Source organism: Condylura cristata, unplaced genomic scaffold, assembly GCF_000260355.1.
Source record: "Condylura cristata isolate star-nosed mole 26May11 unplaced genomic scaffold, ConCri1.0 scaffold00020, whole genome shotgun sequence".
Lineage (NCBI taxonomy): Eukaryota > Metazoa > Chordata > Mammalia > Eulipotyphla > Talpidae > Condylura > Condylura cristata.
In genome coordinates this window covers 1,230,206-1,249,350 of record NW_004567121.1, presented here as the reverse complement: position 1 = coordinate 1,249,350, position 19,145 = coordinate 1,230,206, and the positions used below count along the sequence as shown (strand labels likewise).

At 34.7% G+C, this 19,145-nt stretch overlaps 1 protein-coding gene across 5 annotated transcripts in view; it reads right to left on the bottom strand.

Annotated features, from left to right (window-relative positions):
* The window catches only part of ANAPC1 (anaphase promoting complex subunit 1), a 71,836-nt gene that overhangs the window by 12,787 nt on the left and 39,904 nt on the right, over window positions 1–19,145 (bottom strand). For 4 of the 5 annotated variants that reach the window (XM_012727538.1, XM_012727534.1, XM_012727536.1 and 1 more), the window contains 15 exons: window positions 17,576–17,754; window positions 15,715–15,941; window positions 13,298–13,416; window positions 12,168–12,439; window positions 10,280–10,514; window positions 9,848–9,939; window positions 9,496–9,630; window positions 9,252–9,334; window positions 8,311–8,389; window positions 7,356–7,430; window positions 5,179–5,255; window positions 4,692–4,782; window positions 4,541–4,594; window positions 3,494–3,687; window positions 603–689 (listed from right to left, as the gene is read on the bottom strand). In XM_012727538.1, coding sequence (XP_012582992.1) covers window positions 603–689; window positions 3,494–3,687; window positions 4,541–4,594; window positions 4,692–4,782; window positions 5,179–5,255; window positions 7,356–7,430; window positions 8,311–8,389; window positions 9,252–9,334; window positions 9,496–9,630; window positions 9,848–9,939; window positions 10,280–10,514; window positions 12,168–12,439; window positions 13,298–13,416; window positions 15,715–15,941; window positions 17,576–17,754 — 1,999 coding nt within the window. The remainder of the gene's footprint in view (window positions 1–602; window positions 690–3,493; window positions 3,688–4,540; window positions 4,595–4,691; window positions 4,783–5,178; window positions 5,256–7,355; window positions 7,431–8,310; window positions 8,390–9,251; window positions 9,335–9,495; window positions 9,631–9,847; window positions 9,940–10,279; window positions 10,515–12,167; window positions 12,440–13,297; window positions 13,417–15,714; window positions 15,942–17,575; window positions 17,755–19,145) is intronic. The other variant, XM_004686111.2, reaches the window with a different exon arrangement.

Genomic DNA, 19,145 nt, shown 5'->3' with positions numbered 1-19,145 from the left:
AAGCGCAGCACTAAGAAGCTAAAGCCACTTCCGCATGAGTTCAATCCCCAGCCAAAGAGGTAACCCACATGGCACGGCAGACCTCTCCTGACCCGCCCGCTGCTCCCCTCATCAGTGTCCTTGTCAGTTGTCCTATTCTGCTCCCCACTCTGTCTCTGGTGAATCCTCTCACTGCCCCTGCACCTCTGGCCTGTACTCCAGTTCTGTATGCATAAATAATCTTTAAAAAAAAAAAAAAGAATTTAAACACACAAATAGTTTTGACATTTACAATCCATATCATCTTCAGCTTCTCTTGGCTAATAATCCTTAGCCTGAAGAATTTTCCCCCAATGATATCCCTGCTTGGCTTACTTCTAGGTTTATAGCAGTTCTATCAGTTAGAGCACAATGGCAGTCATCGTAAGTCAGTCATCTTATGTTTAATGTCCTCTCTCTTTTGGTCTAATACTTTGTTTAAGAAATACTTTTGCAAGATTTAAGTAGAAAGACAATTAAGTTCAAGAATAGACTAAAGCTAATTTGGAAACTATTCTCTGAAGCCTAATTATCTCCTTCAAGAACTTCACAAAGATGAGAATGAGGACTGAATCACTACTCACCGGTTGTCAGTGCTGTGAGCTGGGAAGTGTGGGTAAAGGGCACAGAGGAGGGCTGCAATGGAAGAGTTTGATGTGCTTAAAGAGTACCTAGAAGACAAATGCAGAAGGACAGACATTATTAGTCATATTGTGTGTACAAATTCTCAAGACATCTTTAAGAGTCTGGAAATTGGCGTCTGTGGCAATGTATATTGGCAAAATGCCTTGACTAATACATATGTGTCCATACTATGAAGGTTTTATAGCTATTCAATATGCCTATACATACTATACACATACACACATTCCCCTCATCCTGTCTTTTTAAAGCGCACCAAGTAAGAATTTAACATTTATCAAACAAAGCGCATTTAATGAATTAGGAAAATGAAGTTTCATACTTCAAGAAAATACATCTGTTTGGGGATGTGCACAGAGTAAGTGATTTTCTCTTTCACTTTGATTAAACCAAAATTGAAAGATGATCATTAGATATTAATGTTAGAAAATCTGAGATTAAACATAATGGTTTGGCTAAATTTCAATATTGCCACAGAGTACACATACCCTTTGAAGACCAAATCAACAGTAGCAGCAGTAAAGTCTACTTGGTATAAGAGAAGAGTGAGTGGGGTCATAAAATGCAGAACAATAAAAGATAGAATTGAATATAAGAATAAAATCAATGTAGGTATTTATTTTGAAAGAAAAATAAATTTTAAAAATCAAAGAACAAAATAACTTTCACAGTAATAATTTTAAGCTGTTCCTAATTGTAAAAATTTAAAGAAAAGAACAATTCTCCCTTGTTTGAAGAAAATTCAAAGATTTCTGATGCTTCTTTTTGCACTTCTGGAAATTTGAGTCTCAATGTTTAGTACAATCTTAAAGAAGAGAAGGAAAAAAATGTTCCATGACTTGTAGAAACTATAATTAGTTGGCCCAGGGCATATATATTAGAGCTAAATAAATGAAGGGATTTACCATAGCCACTAAGTGTAAAACTCAATATTGTGACAGATTTCAATCCCCAACCCAAACTGATGAATAAAATCAAATTAATTCCAATCACTATTTTACCAAATTAGTGTGAAAATGACAAGTCCCAATATTTAGGTGAAAATGCAAAGAACCAAGAACAGAAAAATGTACTTCTTAAAGAAAACGCAGAAGGATTTTACTCAATTGAATATCAAGACTTATTATAAAAACAAAAATAATTAAGACAATGTATGTGGTACTGATAGAAATATAGAAAATAGACCAACTCAATTTAATAGCCCTAAAATAAACACATTTACATGGATAGAAAGCAGTAAAGGACATACTTCTAAGTACTAGTTAGGAAAAAAATACAAAAAAAATCAGTGCCAACTATTTTTAATACAAATGTCAGTGAAAAAGTTATATACAATATGGATAAATATCAAAACACAATGTTGACCAAAATAAGTAAGGTACAAAAAGAAACACAGTATATGATTCCACTTAAATTTCACGAGAAAAGTTAATAGTGATTACCTTTGGGTAGAAGTGTGGTAATAGTGATTGGGAGGGACATTGCAGGGACAGATGGATGTTCTGAGTGCCAGAGAGATTAACATATTGTAATAGTTCAATGAGTTTTGCTATGATTTGTATACTTTTCTGTATTTGTATTTTTTACTCAACATAAATCATTCAAAGTAAGAGAATTCTTATGAATAGCTGAGGTGGTTAAGACTGACAGAAAGGACAAAAAAAGTTAAAACTAAGTAAATCTCACAGGACTGGTGAATGATATAACCTTTCTGAGAAAGCAGTTTAGTAGCAGGGTAAAAATCACAAACAGTAGGAAACACGAGGTAATATACCCAAATACTAAGTACAGATTCTTCTGAGAAATGGAGAAACAGGAAGGTAACTCTACTGAGAAGGGTAAAATTGAATCTTTAAAACTTTAAAGAAGCCGGGCCCTCCCTGGTGGCGCAGCGGGTTAAAGCACTGCACTGAGAAGCTTAGGCCACGTCCGCAATGAGTTCGATCCCGCCTGCCCCGGAGGAGATCCACATGGCGTGGCAGACCTCTCCTGACCCGCCCGCTGCTCCCCTCAGCGGTGTGCTTCGTCGATCTGCCTGTTCTGCCCCCCACCCTGTCTCTGGTGAATCCTCTCACCCTGTACATCTCTGGCCTGTATTCCAGTTCTGTATAAATAAATCTTAAAAAAAAAAAAAGTATGTAAAAAAGTATGCCCCCCCCCTGCCCTCCCTGGTGGCATGGCTGGTTAAAGCACAGCACTAAGAAGCTTAAAACACTTCCGCATGAGTTCGAGCCCTGCCTACCCGGGAGGAGATCCACACGGCTAGGCAGCCCTCTCCTGACCTGCCCGCTGCTCCCCTCAGCAGTGTACTTTCCTCGATCTGCCTGTTCTACTCCCCGTTCTGTCTCTGGTGAATCCTCTCACCCTCCTCATCTCTGGCCTGTACCCCAGTTCTATACGAATAAATAAATAAATCTTTAAAAAAAAAAAAGTATGCCCCTATATTACATTATCTCCAAAATAAAAATAAGTCACACTATTGGACCTTGCTCAAGTAATCTCTTCATTAAGAGAAAAATACTCATAAAAAATACTTACCAGGCCCTCCCTGGTGGCGCAGAGGGTTAAAGCACAACACTAAGAAGCAAAAGCCACTTCTGCATGAGTTTAATTCCCACCTGCTGCCTGCCGCAGAGGCGATCCACATGGCGGGGCAGACCTCTCCTGACCTGCCCGCTGCTCCCCTCAGCAGTATACTTCATCCATCTGCCTGTTCTGTTCCTCATTGTCTCTGGTGACTCCTCTCACCTCCCCTGAACCTCTGGCCTGTATTCCAGTTCTGCATGCATATATAAATGAATCTTTAAAAAAAAACAAAAAAAAAAGTACTTACCTTCCTCCTCCCAAAAACAGTAGCCCAAGGGCCATGTGGTGAGCCAAGTGGAAGCCATAGTTCATTTCACCACCTGTTTTCATATGCAAAAATCGGCAAAGTTGCAAAACCTTTAGGTTCCCTGAACCTGCCATCACCATGGCAAGAGAAAGCAGCACCACACTTAGGCAAGTCTCTAGGTTGTAAGGACCTGTCTGGAAACACAAAAAGATGACATGCTACAACTGTTGTGCCACATTTCTTTATTATCAAAACTAAGCTGGCCATCATTAGTAGCCTATGAATATCTGTAACCTTAAAAAAAAAAATCTATAAAATAGCATTTTCCCTAATTATGAAATGTAAGTTCAATGTAAAAAATAAAGTACTGAAAAGGAAATAATCTCTTGGAATACTGCCACTCAAAGAGAACTGCTATTACCATTTTTTCTTTTTCTTTAAATCTTTTCCTATATCCATGTATTTTTTCCTCAAATGAAACAACTACTACTATATACAGAATTTTTAATATTTTTAATCTATTATCAGCAATCCTCACCATTAAAAAGTAGAACATGATTTTGGTAGTCCCACTGTATAGCTATTATGGAAATGCCATAATAATAGCAAATATAGTAGCAACAATCAATAATAACTAATAATAGACTTTTTGATGTTCTCAACTTTCTTTTACTATCATCTTACATAAATCTGTGTGATAGTTTTTTTTTAACCAGGAAACAAAATCTTACAGTCTTTCTGTCAACAAGACAAAAATACATCAAGAACAACTGCACTTTACTAAGTGCCAATTATTTTTAAAAAGCCTATTACTGATATGCAATGCATGAAGGTTGTAATCTATATCTATCCTCCTATCATAGAACTAGGTTCCTGTGTATCTTCAAAAGCAATCATTCTCTTCTAAAAATATAAAGATGGGCTACAGCTTTAAATCTCTCTTTTTAAAATCAAACAGCAAAATTATTTTACAGTAGGTAAGTAATTGAATTATTAGTCAATTTTCTTCAAGCTAATTTTATTCACAAGGAAAATCTAAAAACTTACTACAGAAGCATTAGGTGCAGACAAATAAGTCATAAAGTCTTTTGCAAATTTATGCTGTAAAAAAAAACACAAAAAATTCAAAGTTAGAAGCAGCATATCAAGGTTTTGTTTAAAAAGAAAATACAATACAGTAAATTGAAATACTACTTACCAAACAGTTAAATGCTGATAAATTTTCTGAACCAGCAAACCGAAAACCCAGTGATAAACAAGCTCCTGCAATTATGTAAACATGTGCTTGTCTGAAAATGGATTACAAGAAGTTAGTATTGTCATTATTTTGCTTTTAAATTTATTGCTACCATTATCTTGGAGTAAAAATAACAAATATTCATACTTTCTAAACTAGTTTATATTCTTTTGGGAATGTTTGATTATGCTTCAGCAAAAGAAATTTTTATAATTGACTATTTTAATGGAAAGGATTAAAAAGGAATATGTATAAGTTAAATCTTCAATATTGTTTACAAGCAATGGCACTAAACAAAAGGCAAACTTGTGAACATCTGATAAACAAAGGTTAGAGACATGGGGAATTCAGAATTATTCAAATCAAAGACAGTATTACTTCTTACATAGTATATTGTAATTTATCAGACAGATGCTAGGGTAACTCATTTGCATTATACATGACTTACGACAAAGTTTCCAAATTCAAATCCTCTGAGCAAGGCAATTCAATTTCACTGAGAGAGATACTATTTTCTCTTATAATCTGTCAAGATACAAAGCAAGAATACTTGGTCATTAACATTAATGTTACAACTATGTAATAATTTGAAAGTTAATATACTGCCTGTCATGGCCATATTTATAGAAAACAAACTTTACCAAACCAATCCCTTAAAAGCCCACAGTTTAATCATATTGAATTTGATTTAATTACAAATCTAAGATGGGGTAAATATGAATAACTGAATAGGCCTGAATATATACTGGAGGACGTGGGTGTATTCTGGATCAACAATAGAACACTAATATTGAAATACAAAGAAGATAGCTGTAAAGTAAAGCTGAGGCAGAAGTGCAGGGAAGCAGTGGGTAAAGAATAAAACAACTGGAAAGAACTCTAAACAGAGACACACACTTCTTATTCACAGATGTTTGTAGTATTAACCTACCTATCTACCAGAGGTGAGGTTAATCACTAAATTAATTACTAAGCTGAACTGTCAATATGCTCATTATGCATGTTGTTTAGAAATACCTCTTTTTCCTTTTAGTTGTTAGAGAGATCACTGGCATGATTTGCTAAGGTTTCACATACAGATAATTAGAATCCCTGACTCAGAATATGGATTGGGCAGAAAAACTGATTAAAGATGTAACTGCTTAAATTCCCCTACATTTTTAACAAGAAACATAAATTTAGATTCAAAAGCTCCATTTTGTATGCAATGTATGCAAAGAAAACCACAATGTATCAGTTACCTACTAAAAATATATACCTAAGGAAAATTTTTTTATTTAAATATCTAAATGACACATTACATACAGGCAAAATAGCAATCAAGCCAATGAAACAGTACTTAACAATGAAAAAGATGAACTACTAATAAACTCAACAGTATCTCAAAATCATGGTGAGTGGAAGAAGTCTTATACAAAAGAGTTTATACTGTATGTGATTGTACTGATATAAAGTTCCACATTGGGCTATTATATTTTGGGGGAAAAAAATCAGGTAAGTGGCTGCCTTGAAAATGGGAAGTGTGGGTCTCCCTGGTGCCTGGGGGTTGTCTCAGTGCTATCACCTCAGTGGCTTGAGTTCCAACATAGCAGACATCCCCTGTCTCGCCCGCTGTTCCCCTTAGCAGTGTACTTTAGTAAATCCACCTGTTCTACTTGCCACTCTGTCTCTGGTGAATACCCTCACTCTCCACACCTCTGGCATATACTCCACTTCATACACAAAAAAAAATTTTTTTAAATGGAAGTGAATGAACAGAATAGTAAAGGGTATGAAGGAACTTCTGAAAGCGTTGATACAAGTTTGTTTTCACAAAGATATGCATTGTTCAAATCGTATACCATATGAAAGATTTGTGCATTTTGTTATATGTAATTTTAATATTAAAAGGAAAAACATTCAAATAAAATAATGAATTCAGTTAATAACATGGTGAAAGATTTAGAGAAAACTGTACTACCATCTACAACTTTGAAATTTATCAAAAAATGTTATATTAGATAGACACATGGTTATATACGATTAAATAAGTTTCTATAGTAAAATATTAAATGTAGAATTTAACTGGTAAAATAGATGTTTGTATAAAATTCTTTCAATCATTTTTTAAACTTTCTTTTATTAAGATATTAGTGGAAGCACTCTAGCATTCTCAAGGAAAAACAGATTTATTTTCAAATAAAAAATGAATTGAGACTACAACTGGACAAATAATTAAAGGCCCATATTTGATTACAGTAATTGATCTGGTATTTTTATGAATGTCTATTCATTTTTAACTACTTGGTTTACTGGGTAAATATGTTATAAATTAAGAAATTAATATAGCAGACTAGAAATTGGCACAAAGTTAAATAACATCTTAGAAGAATAGGTAATAGGGTACTTTTGGATATTTAATATTTAAAAACTAAAATTTCTAGGGGCCTGGGGCTAAAAGGGAAGGCAATAGTTTGTTGTCAACACAAAATCTTAAAACAAAAGTTTTTATATTTTTAATAGGTACAGTAATCATCAATTTTCCATTTATAAGAAAAAGAATTTGACAGAATTTTGGGGAAATTCTCCAAGATGTCATAATTTTATATTATCCAACATATAATAGTATTTACTATAAGTACTTACCTGAGGAACATTGCTATCAACCCACTTGGAATTTGGTAAAATATCATCCCATAGAATCAAGCATCGAGCTAGAGTCTTAAAAATGCAATACAGATAAAATTAGAGAAAGCACAGCTCACAGGTTCTATATATCAGTAATAGTAAATAGAACAATTTAAGAATCAACTCCCAGTGGATGGAAATTTTGAAAAATAAAATAAAGTATATTGTATTAACCTAAGTGACCTATTAAAATATTTAGATTTTAACACACAAAAACCTAAAATTGGGTTGGTCATCATCTAAGTTTGGAGGAGTTGGAAAGAATTTTTTAAACTTGTTCCATAAAAGAAAATCACGGCGCTCCCTGGTGGTGCAGCCACAGCACTAAGAAGCTAAAGCCACTTCCGCATGAGTTCGAACCCCACCCTCCCCGAGGCAAACAATATGGCGGCAGATCTCTCCTGAGCCACCTGCTGCTCCCCTCAGCAGTGTACTTCCTCAGTAGGCCTACTCTGCTCCCCACTCTGTCTCTGGTGAATCTTGTCACCGCCCTGCACCTCTGGCCTGTACCCTAGTTCTGTATGCACAAATAAATAAATCTTTTTGGCAGGATGAAGAGAAGCATTAAAAACAGCAGATCGCAATAATAAATCATTTATCTGTCTATATAATTTTAAAGCTTCATATGGTAAAAACATACAAATTTAATGAGAGAAAAATTATGTCAAAATCCAGTCATTAATTATACACTTACAGGTATTAGTGTATCCTTACTAATAATAAAATAATATAAAATAAAGTAATAATGAAGGACCAGTAACAACTGCTGGGATTCCTAGTTTACTTGGAAATTTCAAAAAAAATTTACATACATGATGGATTAACAGTAAAAGCAGAAACAATGACTGCAAACTTAAATTCAAAACCAATAGATTCATCACGATAACAGAATTGAAAAACTGCAGAATCATACCCTAAGCAGGAGAAATTCTGGTTTCACAAAGTCTAGCAAATACATGGTGTCAGGAGCTCGGAGCCAATCTGCAATGGATCTGTTGGTACAGGAATGTGAGTAAGCATCATTGCTTACACAGAAAGCAAGATTAAGAATCTCAAAACAGATTTCAAAGTATGTCTCCACACTTCACTATTTTTGTTGTTAGTACTTTACATCTTCTAATATATTTATTGTGTATATATGAAAATCTTACTATGGTATGTTTTGTGATATAGTTCACAGAGATAGTTCACTGAAATATCTCCAATGCCAAGAAAGTACTGACATGCACAAAGTACAACATGACATTCTTCCAAATAATAGATGAATGAATATGTTCTTAACTACTTTGTTGATTTTGCATAAATTCAACTTTTCTATGAGGAGAAAATTTACAACATTGAAAAATTTATTGAATTTTTGAATGTTGCATTTTTTAACTAAGAAGACTTGAACACTTGTTTTTACATAAAATTAGAGGATCAAATCCCAAGGGTCTACTTTCTAGCCTCAATACTCATCTCAATGGGGGCTTGAAAGGTAGAAGGTTTGGGACTAAGCCAAAACCATTTTAGAAATGGGTAACAAATAACAGAATAATGTCAAGTATTTCTGGCTTAATGGTCCTCTTACATCAGGGAAAAATTAATGAAAAGAAATTTGGCATTATTTGTCAATTATATCAACTATAAAACAGAAATGATAGAAAGTGGCAACTGTATTGTCAAATATCATTAAAATAGCAAAATATATCATTTTGAGATAAAATCCATATAATACAGTATTTTAAAGAATTAAAATCAGGTTGATCTAGAACAGGGCAAATAAACATACCAAAATAATGCCATTTTACTACTGAGGTCAGAAAGGAAGTCTCACTGTCGTGGATGGCGGGATGGGTGAAAGGTACACAATACCTGTTATTGGTTTTCAAGTAGATCATAGCCAAAGCTAGCGTGGCACCTGGACAAGTTACATCCACATTTATGGTATCTCCTTCCTATCAAAAAAATAGTTTATTCATGTAAAAGGATTCTGAACTGTTATAAAATTCCTCTGAATACTAGTCTAGGCTTAAAATTAACATATTTACAAATGTTGGCATTAAAAAAAACTTCCTAACTTTCAGGATTTTGATCCGTTGATTTGATAAGAACTTACTTTGATTTGATAACTTGGAGATTTATGTTTCTCCCTGTGCATTCCTGCTTGAAAGCGCCGATGACCTCCAACCATGTACTGATAAAGCTGCTCAGGCACATTGAGATCAGACATACCAATCAAATTACTACCATGCTGACAATGAAAAAACAGACATATGAATGAAAATCTCACAAAATAAAACCCATAAAACATAACCCATGACAAATAAACACCTAACTTCAAGCTGGGCATTTTGGGGTTTATTTTCCCCCAATAAAATAACTATTACACATGAGTTAATACTCAAATTATTAATAATTCTCATAACAAAATACCTTTATTTCATTAAATATGTAAAGTTTGTGCTTACCCCTAAGCAAACCATGCCCAGGGCCAACCCAGCAGCTAGAGAGTAGGACTCTCTGTCAGTGCAGTATTCCATTTCAGGACCAGGGGGCCGTCCTGTAATATAGAAAACAACACAGTTAAGCTAAGTCTCTTAAAACCCCAACACACAGAAGTATTAAGAGGTAACTTTCTAATAAGATGTATAAGAACAACAGATTCAATATAATCCCATTTGAAAGATTAAAAAAATGATAAATTATCATGACTCAACTTTAAAAATCAGGATAAGCAGCATGTTCACATCAGCCTTGGAAAACATTACTTACTTTATTTTATTAGTATCAGCTCATTCTGTGTTTTATCCTTAATTTTCATAATTTGACTATCATTTTTATTTTGTTTCTGTGGATTGGGAACAGATGTTTATGAAGACACAGCACTATTAATGCCATACCTATTTCAGCCAACAGAACCTCTGCAGTATGCCTATGAGCTGTCCCTTGATATACAAGGCCAATCCCAACCACTGCTGCCACTTGGACATTGTGAGGAACATCAAGTTCGGTAGATGTTGGGGGTAAGAGTGCAGGAATGTGAATGCTAAGAAGCCGAGTAATTGACATATCCATGGTGCCTAGTTTGGCAGCAGAAACACCAAGGAGTAGCCCAATGCTTGTCATTTCATGACCCTAAAATAGAAAATAGAATGGAACTTTAAGTCATTATCAAAACACACAACCTTTTAGATATAAAAATTCTCAACAAACCAAATTCAAGAACATATTAAAAAGATGACACACCACAATCAAGTGGTTCAACTGTACAAATTCATCAATATGATTTATCCACTCAATAAAATGAAGAATGAAAAGCACACAGTTATCTCAATAGATGTAGAAAGGGCATGTGATTAGCTTCAGTATTCACTTATGGTAAAAACTCACAACAAAGTGGGTAGAGGAGGAACATACCTAAAAATAATAAAGAACATGTGTGACAACCCAAAGCCAGTGTCATATCAGTGAGGAAAAACTGACTTTCCTCTAAGAGCAGAAAAGCAAGGCAAGGGACGACTCGCACCACTATTTTTTCTTATTAATTTTTTTTCTTACATCGTTACAGTTCCCAAAGTTCTCCTGCCACCATATCACCCATGAGCCATCACCATATTCCCTCGCATTCCTCCCTCCCGTTTCCCTGCCTCTGCCTTCTTTGCTGTATGCCTCAGTTCTATGGTTAGCTTGCTAGTTTTGATATTTTCTTGACCTTCAGTTTGGTTTCTCTATATTACACATAGAAGGACTCTCACAACTATTATCTAACACAGTAATGGAAGTCTTCACCAAAACATTTAGGCTAAATAAATAAATAAATGATATCCAGACTAGAAAAGAAGAAATAAAATTAAGCAGCCACACTGTAAAATTGGTGGTTCCTTGAAAATTTAAACAAAGAGTTACCCGTATGGCCCAAAACATGTTCTCCTAGAAATAGACGAAAAGAAATGAAAATATGTCCATATGAAAACATATATATAAATATTTACAGCAGCATTATTCATAAATGCCAAAAAGCACAAGTAACCCAAATATTGGTTAACTGATGAATGGAAGAACAAAATATGGTACATTCCCATAACAGCATATCCAGCATCAAACAGGAATGAAATGCTGATACATGGCATAATTACAGACGAACTTTAAAAACATGGCAATTGAAAAAGCCAGTAATAAAAAAAAAAACATTTATATGCAAGGTTCAGAACAGGCAAATACATAAAGATCAGGGCAACAGTTGCCTGGAGTTGAAGTGGGAAGGAGGAGAGAAAGCAACCGCTACTGGGCATGAAGTTCTCCTATGGGGTGATGAAATGTTCCAAAATTAATGTTTGATAATGGATGCACAACTCTAGATATACTAAAAACCACTGAACTGGGTATTTTAGATGATTCTTTTATGGCATAAAATTGGAAGAGTTTATGCCAAGAGACTGGTATGCAAAACTCTGAGGTGAAAAGTTTAGTTTACCAAGGAGTTAAAATGCACAGTTTCTATGACTGGAGTGTGGGAAGCAAAGGAAAGAGTAATATAAGGTAAGACTGGACAGGTGAGTAGGATACACAGGCTCTCAGAATGTTCATTAAGAGTAATGGAAGATCATTATATAGTTTTAAACAGGAAAGTGCTATATTCCAACTTATACTTAAGAAAGATTACTCTGTCTGTGGTGAGAGGACTGAATTTAGAGACACAAGAATGAAAGAAGAATGTACAGAACTATTAGGAGCTACTACAATTGCCCAGTGAGACAAACTAGCAGTGTAGGAAGTTCAAGTTCTCACCTTGGTCAAATAGTCGTGGATATTAAGAGTAGCCAGTTTGGTAAGGTGGCCATTCAGACCCAGGGCCATTAGAAAACCAGCATACTCATTGGCTAACTCAGCGTGCTTGGGCTTATTGTAAACAATCCAAGCCGAGTCTATCTGAGAGGCAGGGGCGATTTTCAGACCGGCAGCCACACCATTATGAAAGCTGGCCCAACTTGTCATGTTGGGAGGCACATCTATGTTTCCACTATTAAGATCCACTGTTGTGTTCCGAGGAGGAGCCCGCCCTATTCACACAAACAAAATTTTAAATTGAGAGAATAAAAATTCACAAAACCAAAATTGTTAAATTCATATTTTGAGAACAGATATTATTCTTTCTACATTCAAAAATTATCCCCATAATACCTGAAAAAATATTAGATTACTATGAATACTTAAAATTTACACGAGTCAAAACTGACAAAGTGAAAAATCACAATTGTTTAAAATCATTGTCCTTTTTACTACTATAAATGACCATTTTCCTTGTTGCCAATTTCTTGTATTTGTACAATGATCATATATTTATAGGACAAAAGACATTCTAAGACTGCATATTTTTAATTATGTATTATACTTTAAGATTATTTAAAGCTCAATATTCTTACCATTACCAATAATACCTTTCTAAGTTTTTCCCTGTACACTTTTATATATCCTGAAATGGCCTAATTAAAAATGAAAATAAGCTAAGGGCTATATTCTACTTCCCTTTCAAGATGGCTATGTTTTCCAACATATTACTCTGTGTGTAATTGTATATACATATTATATATACAATATGCATATTATACATACATGTTATATTATATATGTTATAGTTAAGGTTAAAATAACTTCTACTTTTTAACTTATTTCTAAGTTAAAATACACTATAATTCATATAATTCCTTTAAGCAATATAAGACCAAATATGAATTTTGGAAGTAAAAATATTTAATTCAGCTTGTTATTTGAGTTTTGATAACCAGGATTGTAGCTATTAACAACATTAAAAATCACATGGAATAGAACATTTCTTTGGTTTTAAATAAGAATCCAAAATAACTAATAACAAATACTTGATAATTTTCCTTTCTTAATGAAAACATAATATAACATACCAGTCAAATTCAATTTAGGAATAGGCAATGGTTCTGTTGGAACAGGATGGTAGGAAAACAAAGTAAACATTCCCCGTCCTACTGGAAGTGCCATAGTTCGCTGACACAACTGGAGCAATCTATAATTAAAATAAACATCAGTATGAATAGTTTTTTTTTTTAAGATTTATTTATTTATTCATACAGAACTGGGGTACAGGCCAGAGATGCGGAGGGTGAGAGGATTCACCAGAGACAGAATGGGGAGCAGAACAGGCAGATCGATGAAGTACACTGCTGAGGGGAGCAGCGGGCGGGCAGGAGAGGTCTGCCACGCCATGTGGATCTCCTCCGGGGCAGGCGGGAATCGAACTCATGTGGAAGTGGCTTAAGCTTCTTAGTGCAGTGCTTTAACCTGGTGCGCCACCAGGGAGGGCCATGAATAGTTTTTAAGCAAAACATAACTGGAATGTAATCTGTAGGCAAGTGCTTCTAAAGACAGTGTTATGTATTAGAAGTCACATCAAAGTAAATCCATACAAAGATGTGGGTGAACTATCCAAACCTTTATTTTCATTTTAATCCTCTTGTTCCAATTAGAGACTCAAAGGGGCAAACACGTTTCCTTTCTTTTATGTCATATTTGGTTTGAATGAAAATCAACTGCCTAAAAACAAAGCCAACTCACCCTAAGTCCAAAAAAAGAAACCAGTAATTCTACTCTAATTGATGATAACCCTCTCAAAGGGAAATATATACTTTTCAGGTTTCCCCACCATGTTATTTTCAGTCTAACTGAGTTCTGTTCATCTGTAACCCTCCTTTTATCCTTTTGCCAGCACAGTTTCAGAAGTGCCATATCTCCATGGCCTGTATACAAGGAAGGAAAGGAAGTTGCTACACTAGAAGTGAGTGGATTTCATGGTATCTCTAGAGAAATGCAAAATTAGTTTTACTTACAAGATATGCAGGACTAGTAGCATATATGTTAGTTATGATCGAGATTAAAATGGCTTCTGTGGGATATATTCTAAGACAAATACACTACACTTTACCTAGTTTGTGTGTGAAAATATACATTACTTTTAGCTCCTTTAACAATACAAAATCAAACAGGAATTTCAGAGGCTAAGGCAAGATATTCACCAAGTCAAACTCTTTTTCTAACTGTATCCACATACAGGTGCCTGTCTGATTAAAAAGGAAACTTTTCCTGTCCTAAGATTTTTTGGGAAAAATGTCCCACATCAATTTGGAATAAGGCCAGGAGTCTGCATACCATAGATCATCTTTTTCTTTTTTTGCTTAATAGCTTTTCTAAATTTTATTGGGATTGCAAATATTTCTTGAATAAATCTTATACAATAATGAAATCAGTAATACTATGTCGCTTCTATTTAGAATGTCAGTGATTATAAGATGCAACATAGTATTACAAGGTACTAAGGAAGAAAAAAAACTGCCAATTAAACTGTAACACCTACTAACTGATGTTCATATTTTGTATTCAGATATGTTAAAAAAAGTAAAAATAAGTTGGTTCAGAAAAATCAATGAATTGAAGCAGCAGGAGGTCAAGTAATTTATGTAAAGTCACTGAGTAGATCGTGAACCAGCTTGGCTCCAAAGCCCATATTCTAGCTCAATGTCTCCCTCAACTTCTCTGCATCTCCTCATTTATAACACATGGGTGCATATGGAGAGGAAAAAATGACAGATTATAACAAACTCAGATCTTCAACAGCCTGTAATGAAATATAGATGACCCTACCCTTCAAACAGTACCACAGTAAAGTACTGTACCATAATAAAGTTAAGAACTAGAAACCAGTATTGAAAGAGTAACAGATGGTAGAAACAGCACAGATAAAGAGGACAGATAAAGAAAAAGGACATTCCAAGGGCTCTGGAATGTCATAGTATATTCCAAATAAAAATTTTAAAAGGGAAGGAACGAGCAAGAAAGTGAAGAGAGTGAATTTTTTTATCATTCTGTCCTCATAAACTCAGCAGGTACTTTAAAACGAGCCTTATCAATTCAAACAATTCAGACTTCAACACAGAGCCTTGCAATTTACCAAAGAATAGATGTTAGGAGAAAAGACAGTAAATACTACCTATCCTATCAGAAAAAAAAAAAAAAACAAAAAACCCTGTATTAAATGTGAATATAAAAGAAAAAACACCTCAAAATATTTTCGTGATCAAGATACACAAGAAAGAGGTGTGTTTCCTTTGAAAATTCTTGACTTAGCAAAATGGTTTTAAATTAGCCTTTTTTAAAGTTATCAAATGTTAAAAGATTTTGAAAATATACATGATTTACTGGGGCTGGGTGAAAAGTAAAATGCATGGTACTTTATAAGGTATCTTCAGGGTTTTTAGCATTAAAAAATAAATAAATAAACCTCTGCAAGAGATAATGTGCTTTCCTTCACCTGTTTTCCTTCTCCTCGATGAACTCGTGGTCACTGAGTTCTGGGTACTGCACTACATTGACGCGGACAGGATGCGCACTTTGCAGAAGCCTCCGCACATCCTGTACTCTTAAATCTTCACTCCATATTAATGACATAACCTCCTGATTCATGTCATTCATGCCATCATCTTCCTCCTCAGTTTCTGTTCCTGAAGGAACATCTGATGAGAGCACCTGAGTAACAGACTTAATTGTAATAATAATTTTAAAGCCAGTCAACATGCACTTACTGAAAACAAGCACACAGGGGATGATGTTTCATGAGGATAGGATGTCTATGAAAAAATACTCCAACGGTTTTTTTCTCCAAAAGTGTTTCAATTTCCAATATACTCTGGGACTCCTAGAACTCCTTTTTGAAAGTACAATTATACTGCCCACTTGGAAACATCCATTATTGAGTTGAGGGGGGGAAATTTAACTTTAGGATAAATCAGAAGGCTGATTCTACTGCAAGAAACATTCTCAATAAATTGTAAAAATTACCTATATCCTAAGCACTTTAAAATTTAAACAATTAGTGCAAGTGGAATTTTAACCCCATTCACTAAAGAGCCCAAATTAATTAAAATAATATCTCTTACTAATATAAGCAGAAGATAAAAAAGAAAAGATATAATCAAGGGTTAGAGGGAGCTGGACAAAAATGATCATGACTGGTTTTTACTTTTTTTCCCCTAAGTATGTTCCAAATAAAAATTTTAAAAAAGAAGGAATTGAATGGAGCAAGAAAGTGAAATTCTTTATCATTCTGTCCTCATAAACTCAGCAGGTACTTTAATATGAGCCTTATCAATTCAAATAATTCAGACTTCAACACAGTATTTTTGGCAAAAAATTTGGTTTCCTGTTTAAAATAGGACAACATTACGAGTCATTATTTAAAAGCAGATTAAAAGGAGATGTGCTGGTACAACCCCACTATAGATCAGGTCTGCATGGAAACAACTCCTGTCACAGACCCACTGGGCAACTTTGATGTTAGCAATCAATTCTGATACAAATTTCAAAAAAGCTTTAGTAGCCTAAGATTTAACCTGAATTATAAATATATTGATTATATTTTACCTGGATTATAATATATTGATTAGATATAAATATTAGATTCAAAGGCTAAGAACTGAGCTGAATTTGCAATGTTTTTCTTAAGAACACAAAGTTCCCAAGAGTGTGATAATGTCCTCCTTGATCCTCAGGGTAACACAATGCTATCATTCTCTTCAATAAGAGATTTAGAATATATTTTAATAGTTCCAGTGAGTATCTCACTCTCTACTTGTAGACTCCTTAGAACCCATTTCTGAACAATCATCAATCTGACAATTCAGAAAGGACAGTATTTCAGGGAAGATAATTTTAGTGCCCCCATTTCCTGCAAAATAACTAATTATTTTACCTGAGGTTTCAGTTTATGTGATTAAGCAGATGTATTTAGTCTACTTAAAAAGATTAAATTCAAGAAATCCATCAAAAAAGTATTTAAAAGTTATATGTTATTTAAATTAAAGGTCTTATGTTCTCACTTTTTCTATGTATTAATTGCATAATTACTAATACGTTACATATGGGAAAAAGTCATGGTAGCTGCTATACTGACATAGCACTTGTCCTGACAAAGAACAAAGAAAGGTCCAAACAAGATAGGGCACTCACAAATTCTCCTGTTTTCATGTTTAATTTACAATTAATAAGACTTGTCCAACTGAAGATTCATATGACATATAATACAAAATGTAATTTGCAAACTTGCCAAAAGATGAAAAGGAAAATGAATACTTCCACTTTGACTTAATGTGGCTTAAACTCAACTTTGAACTCACAGATTTCCCTTTGGGTAAGTTTCCCTCGCAGGCCTGCTTGGAAAGATCTTGACGTCCAATCAAAAGACAGACAGCTTCTGGCCAGTCTGAAGCTGGTTGCTCTCGACAATGATAAATTGCATCTCTGATAGGAAGAGCAATTCCAAAGGGAAGAGTTTCCAAGTCCCTCAAAGTGAAACCTAACGGTGAAAAGAAGTGAAAAAAATTTTCATTTAGACCTTCCAACAACCTAGGCATCCCCTAACTTAAATTAGCAACATCCTCACAAAAAGGAAATAATTTGTTTTACTCATCTTACTACCTGACTGGTGTTATGACATTGAGGATTAGTGTAAAAAGATCTCTTTTTTAAAAACTCCAAAAAACCTTAAGAAAAGACAAACAATGCAATAGAAAGAAAGACACAAAGAAAAAGACATTTCCAGAAGAAATGGTCAGTAAACATAGAAAAAGATGCCCTATGCAATGAGTGATCCAGGCAATGCAAATTAAAACCACAAGTAAAATTTTATTTTTTAAAATGTGGTATTTTTCTCTTATGTCACTGTTAATTTTTGGACAGTGCATGACTTCTTCCCCCAAGTATAGTCACATAGTTCTCATACCAACAAAGCACCCATAGTCCACTCTACCATACACTCTGTGCTCACACCCCACCCTTATTTTTTGCCACCATCCTCCCCTCCATCCTGGATGCCTCATGTCTATGGTCAGTTTTCAGGGTTTGTCTTTGATGCTTTGTTTGGTTCTTCTATATTCCACTTGTATGTGAGAGCACTCAATACTTATCTTATTCCTGCTGATTTATTTCACTTATCATCAACCCTTCCTGTCTCCATCCATATTGCCACAAATTGTGGCATGAGTTTGTATTTTAATAGCTGAACAGTATTCTGTTGTGTATATACATACTACATCTTCTTGACCCATTCATTTGTTTGGGGACATTTAGGTTGTTCCCATATTTGGGCTATTATAAATTGTACTGCAATAAATACAGGGTTGCAGGGCTCCTTTTGAATTAAGTTTTTGTGTTCTCTGGGTAGATTCCTAAGAGTGGAATGGCTGGAATGTGCAACACAACCACTTCTTAAAACCCACTAGAAAATTTAATGTAACAATCACTTGACAAATATTCAAGTTAATCAATACCAAGTGCCTGCAACTATGCAGAGCAACAGTAATTCTCATGCATATAAACTGGTACAAAAACATTTGGCATGGATAGGTCCGTCCCTATCATCCATCAATAATGATGCAGAAATTGTATACATGTAAACAAGTATTAAAATACGTATTAGCGGGCCCTCCCTGGTTGCGCAGCGGGTTAAAGCACAGCACTAAGAAGCTAAAACCACTTCAGCATGAGTTTGATCCCTGCCTGCCCCTGAGGTGACCACATGGCGAGGCAGACCTCTCCTGACCCGCCAGCTGCTCCCCTCAGCAGTGTTTCCTTGATCTGCCTGTTCTGCTCTCCACTGTCTCGGGTGAAGCCTCTCACCACCCCACACCTCTGGCCTGTACTCCAGTTCTATATGCATAAATAAATAAATCTTTTTTTTTTTTTTAA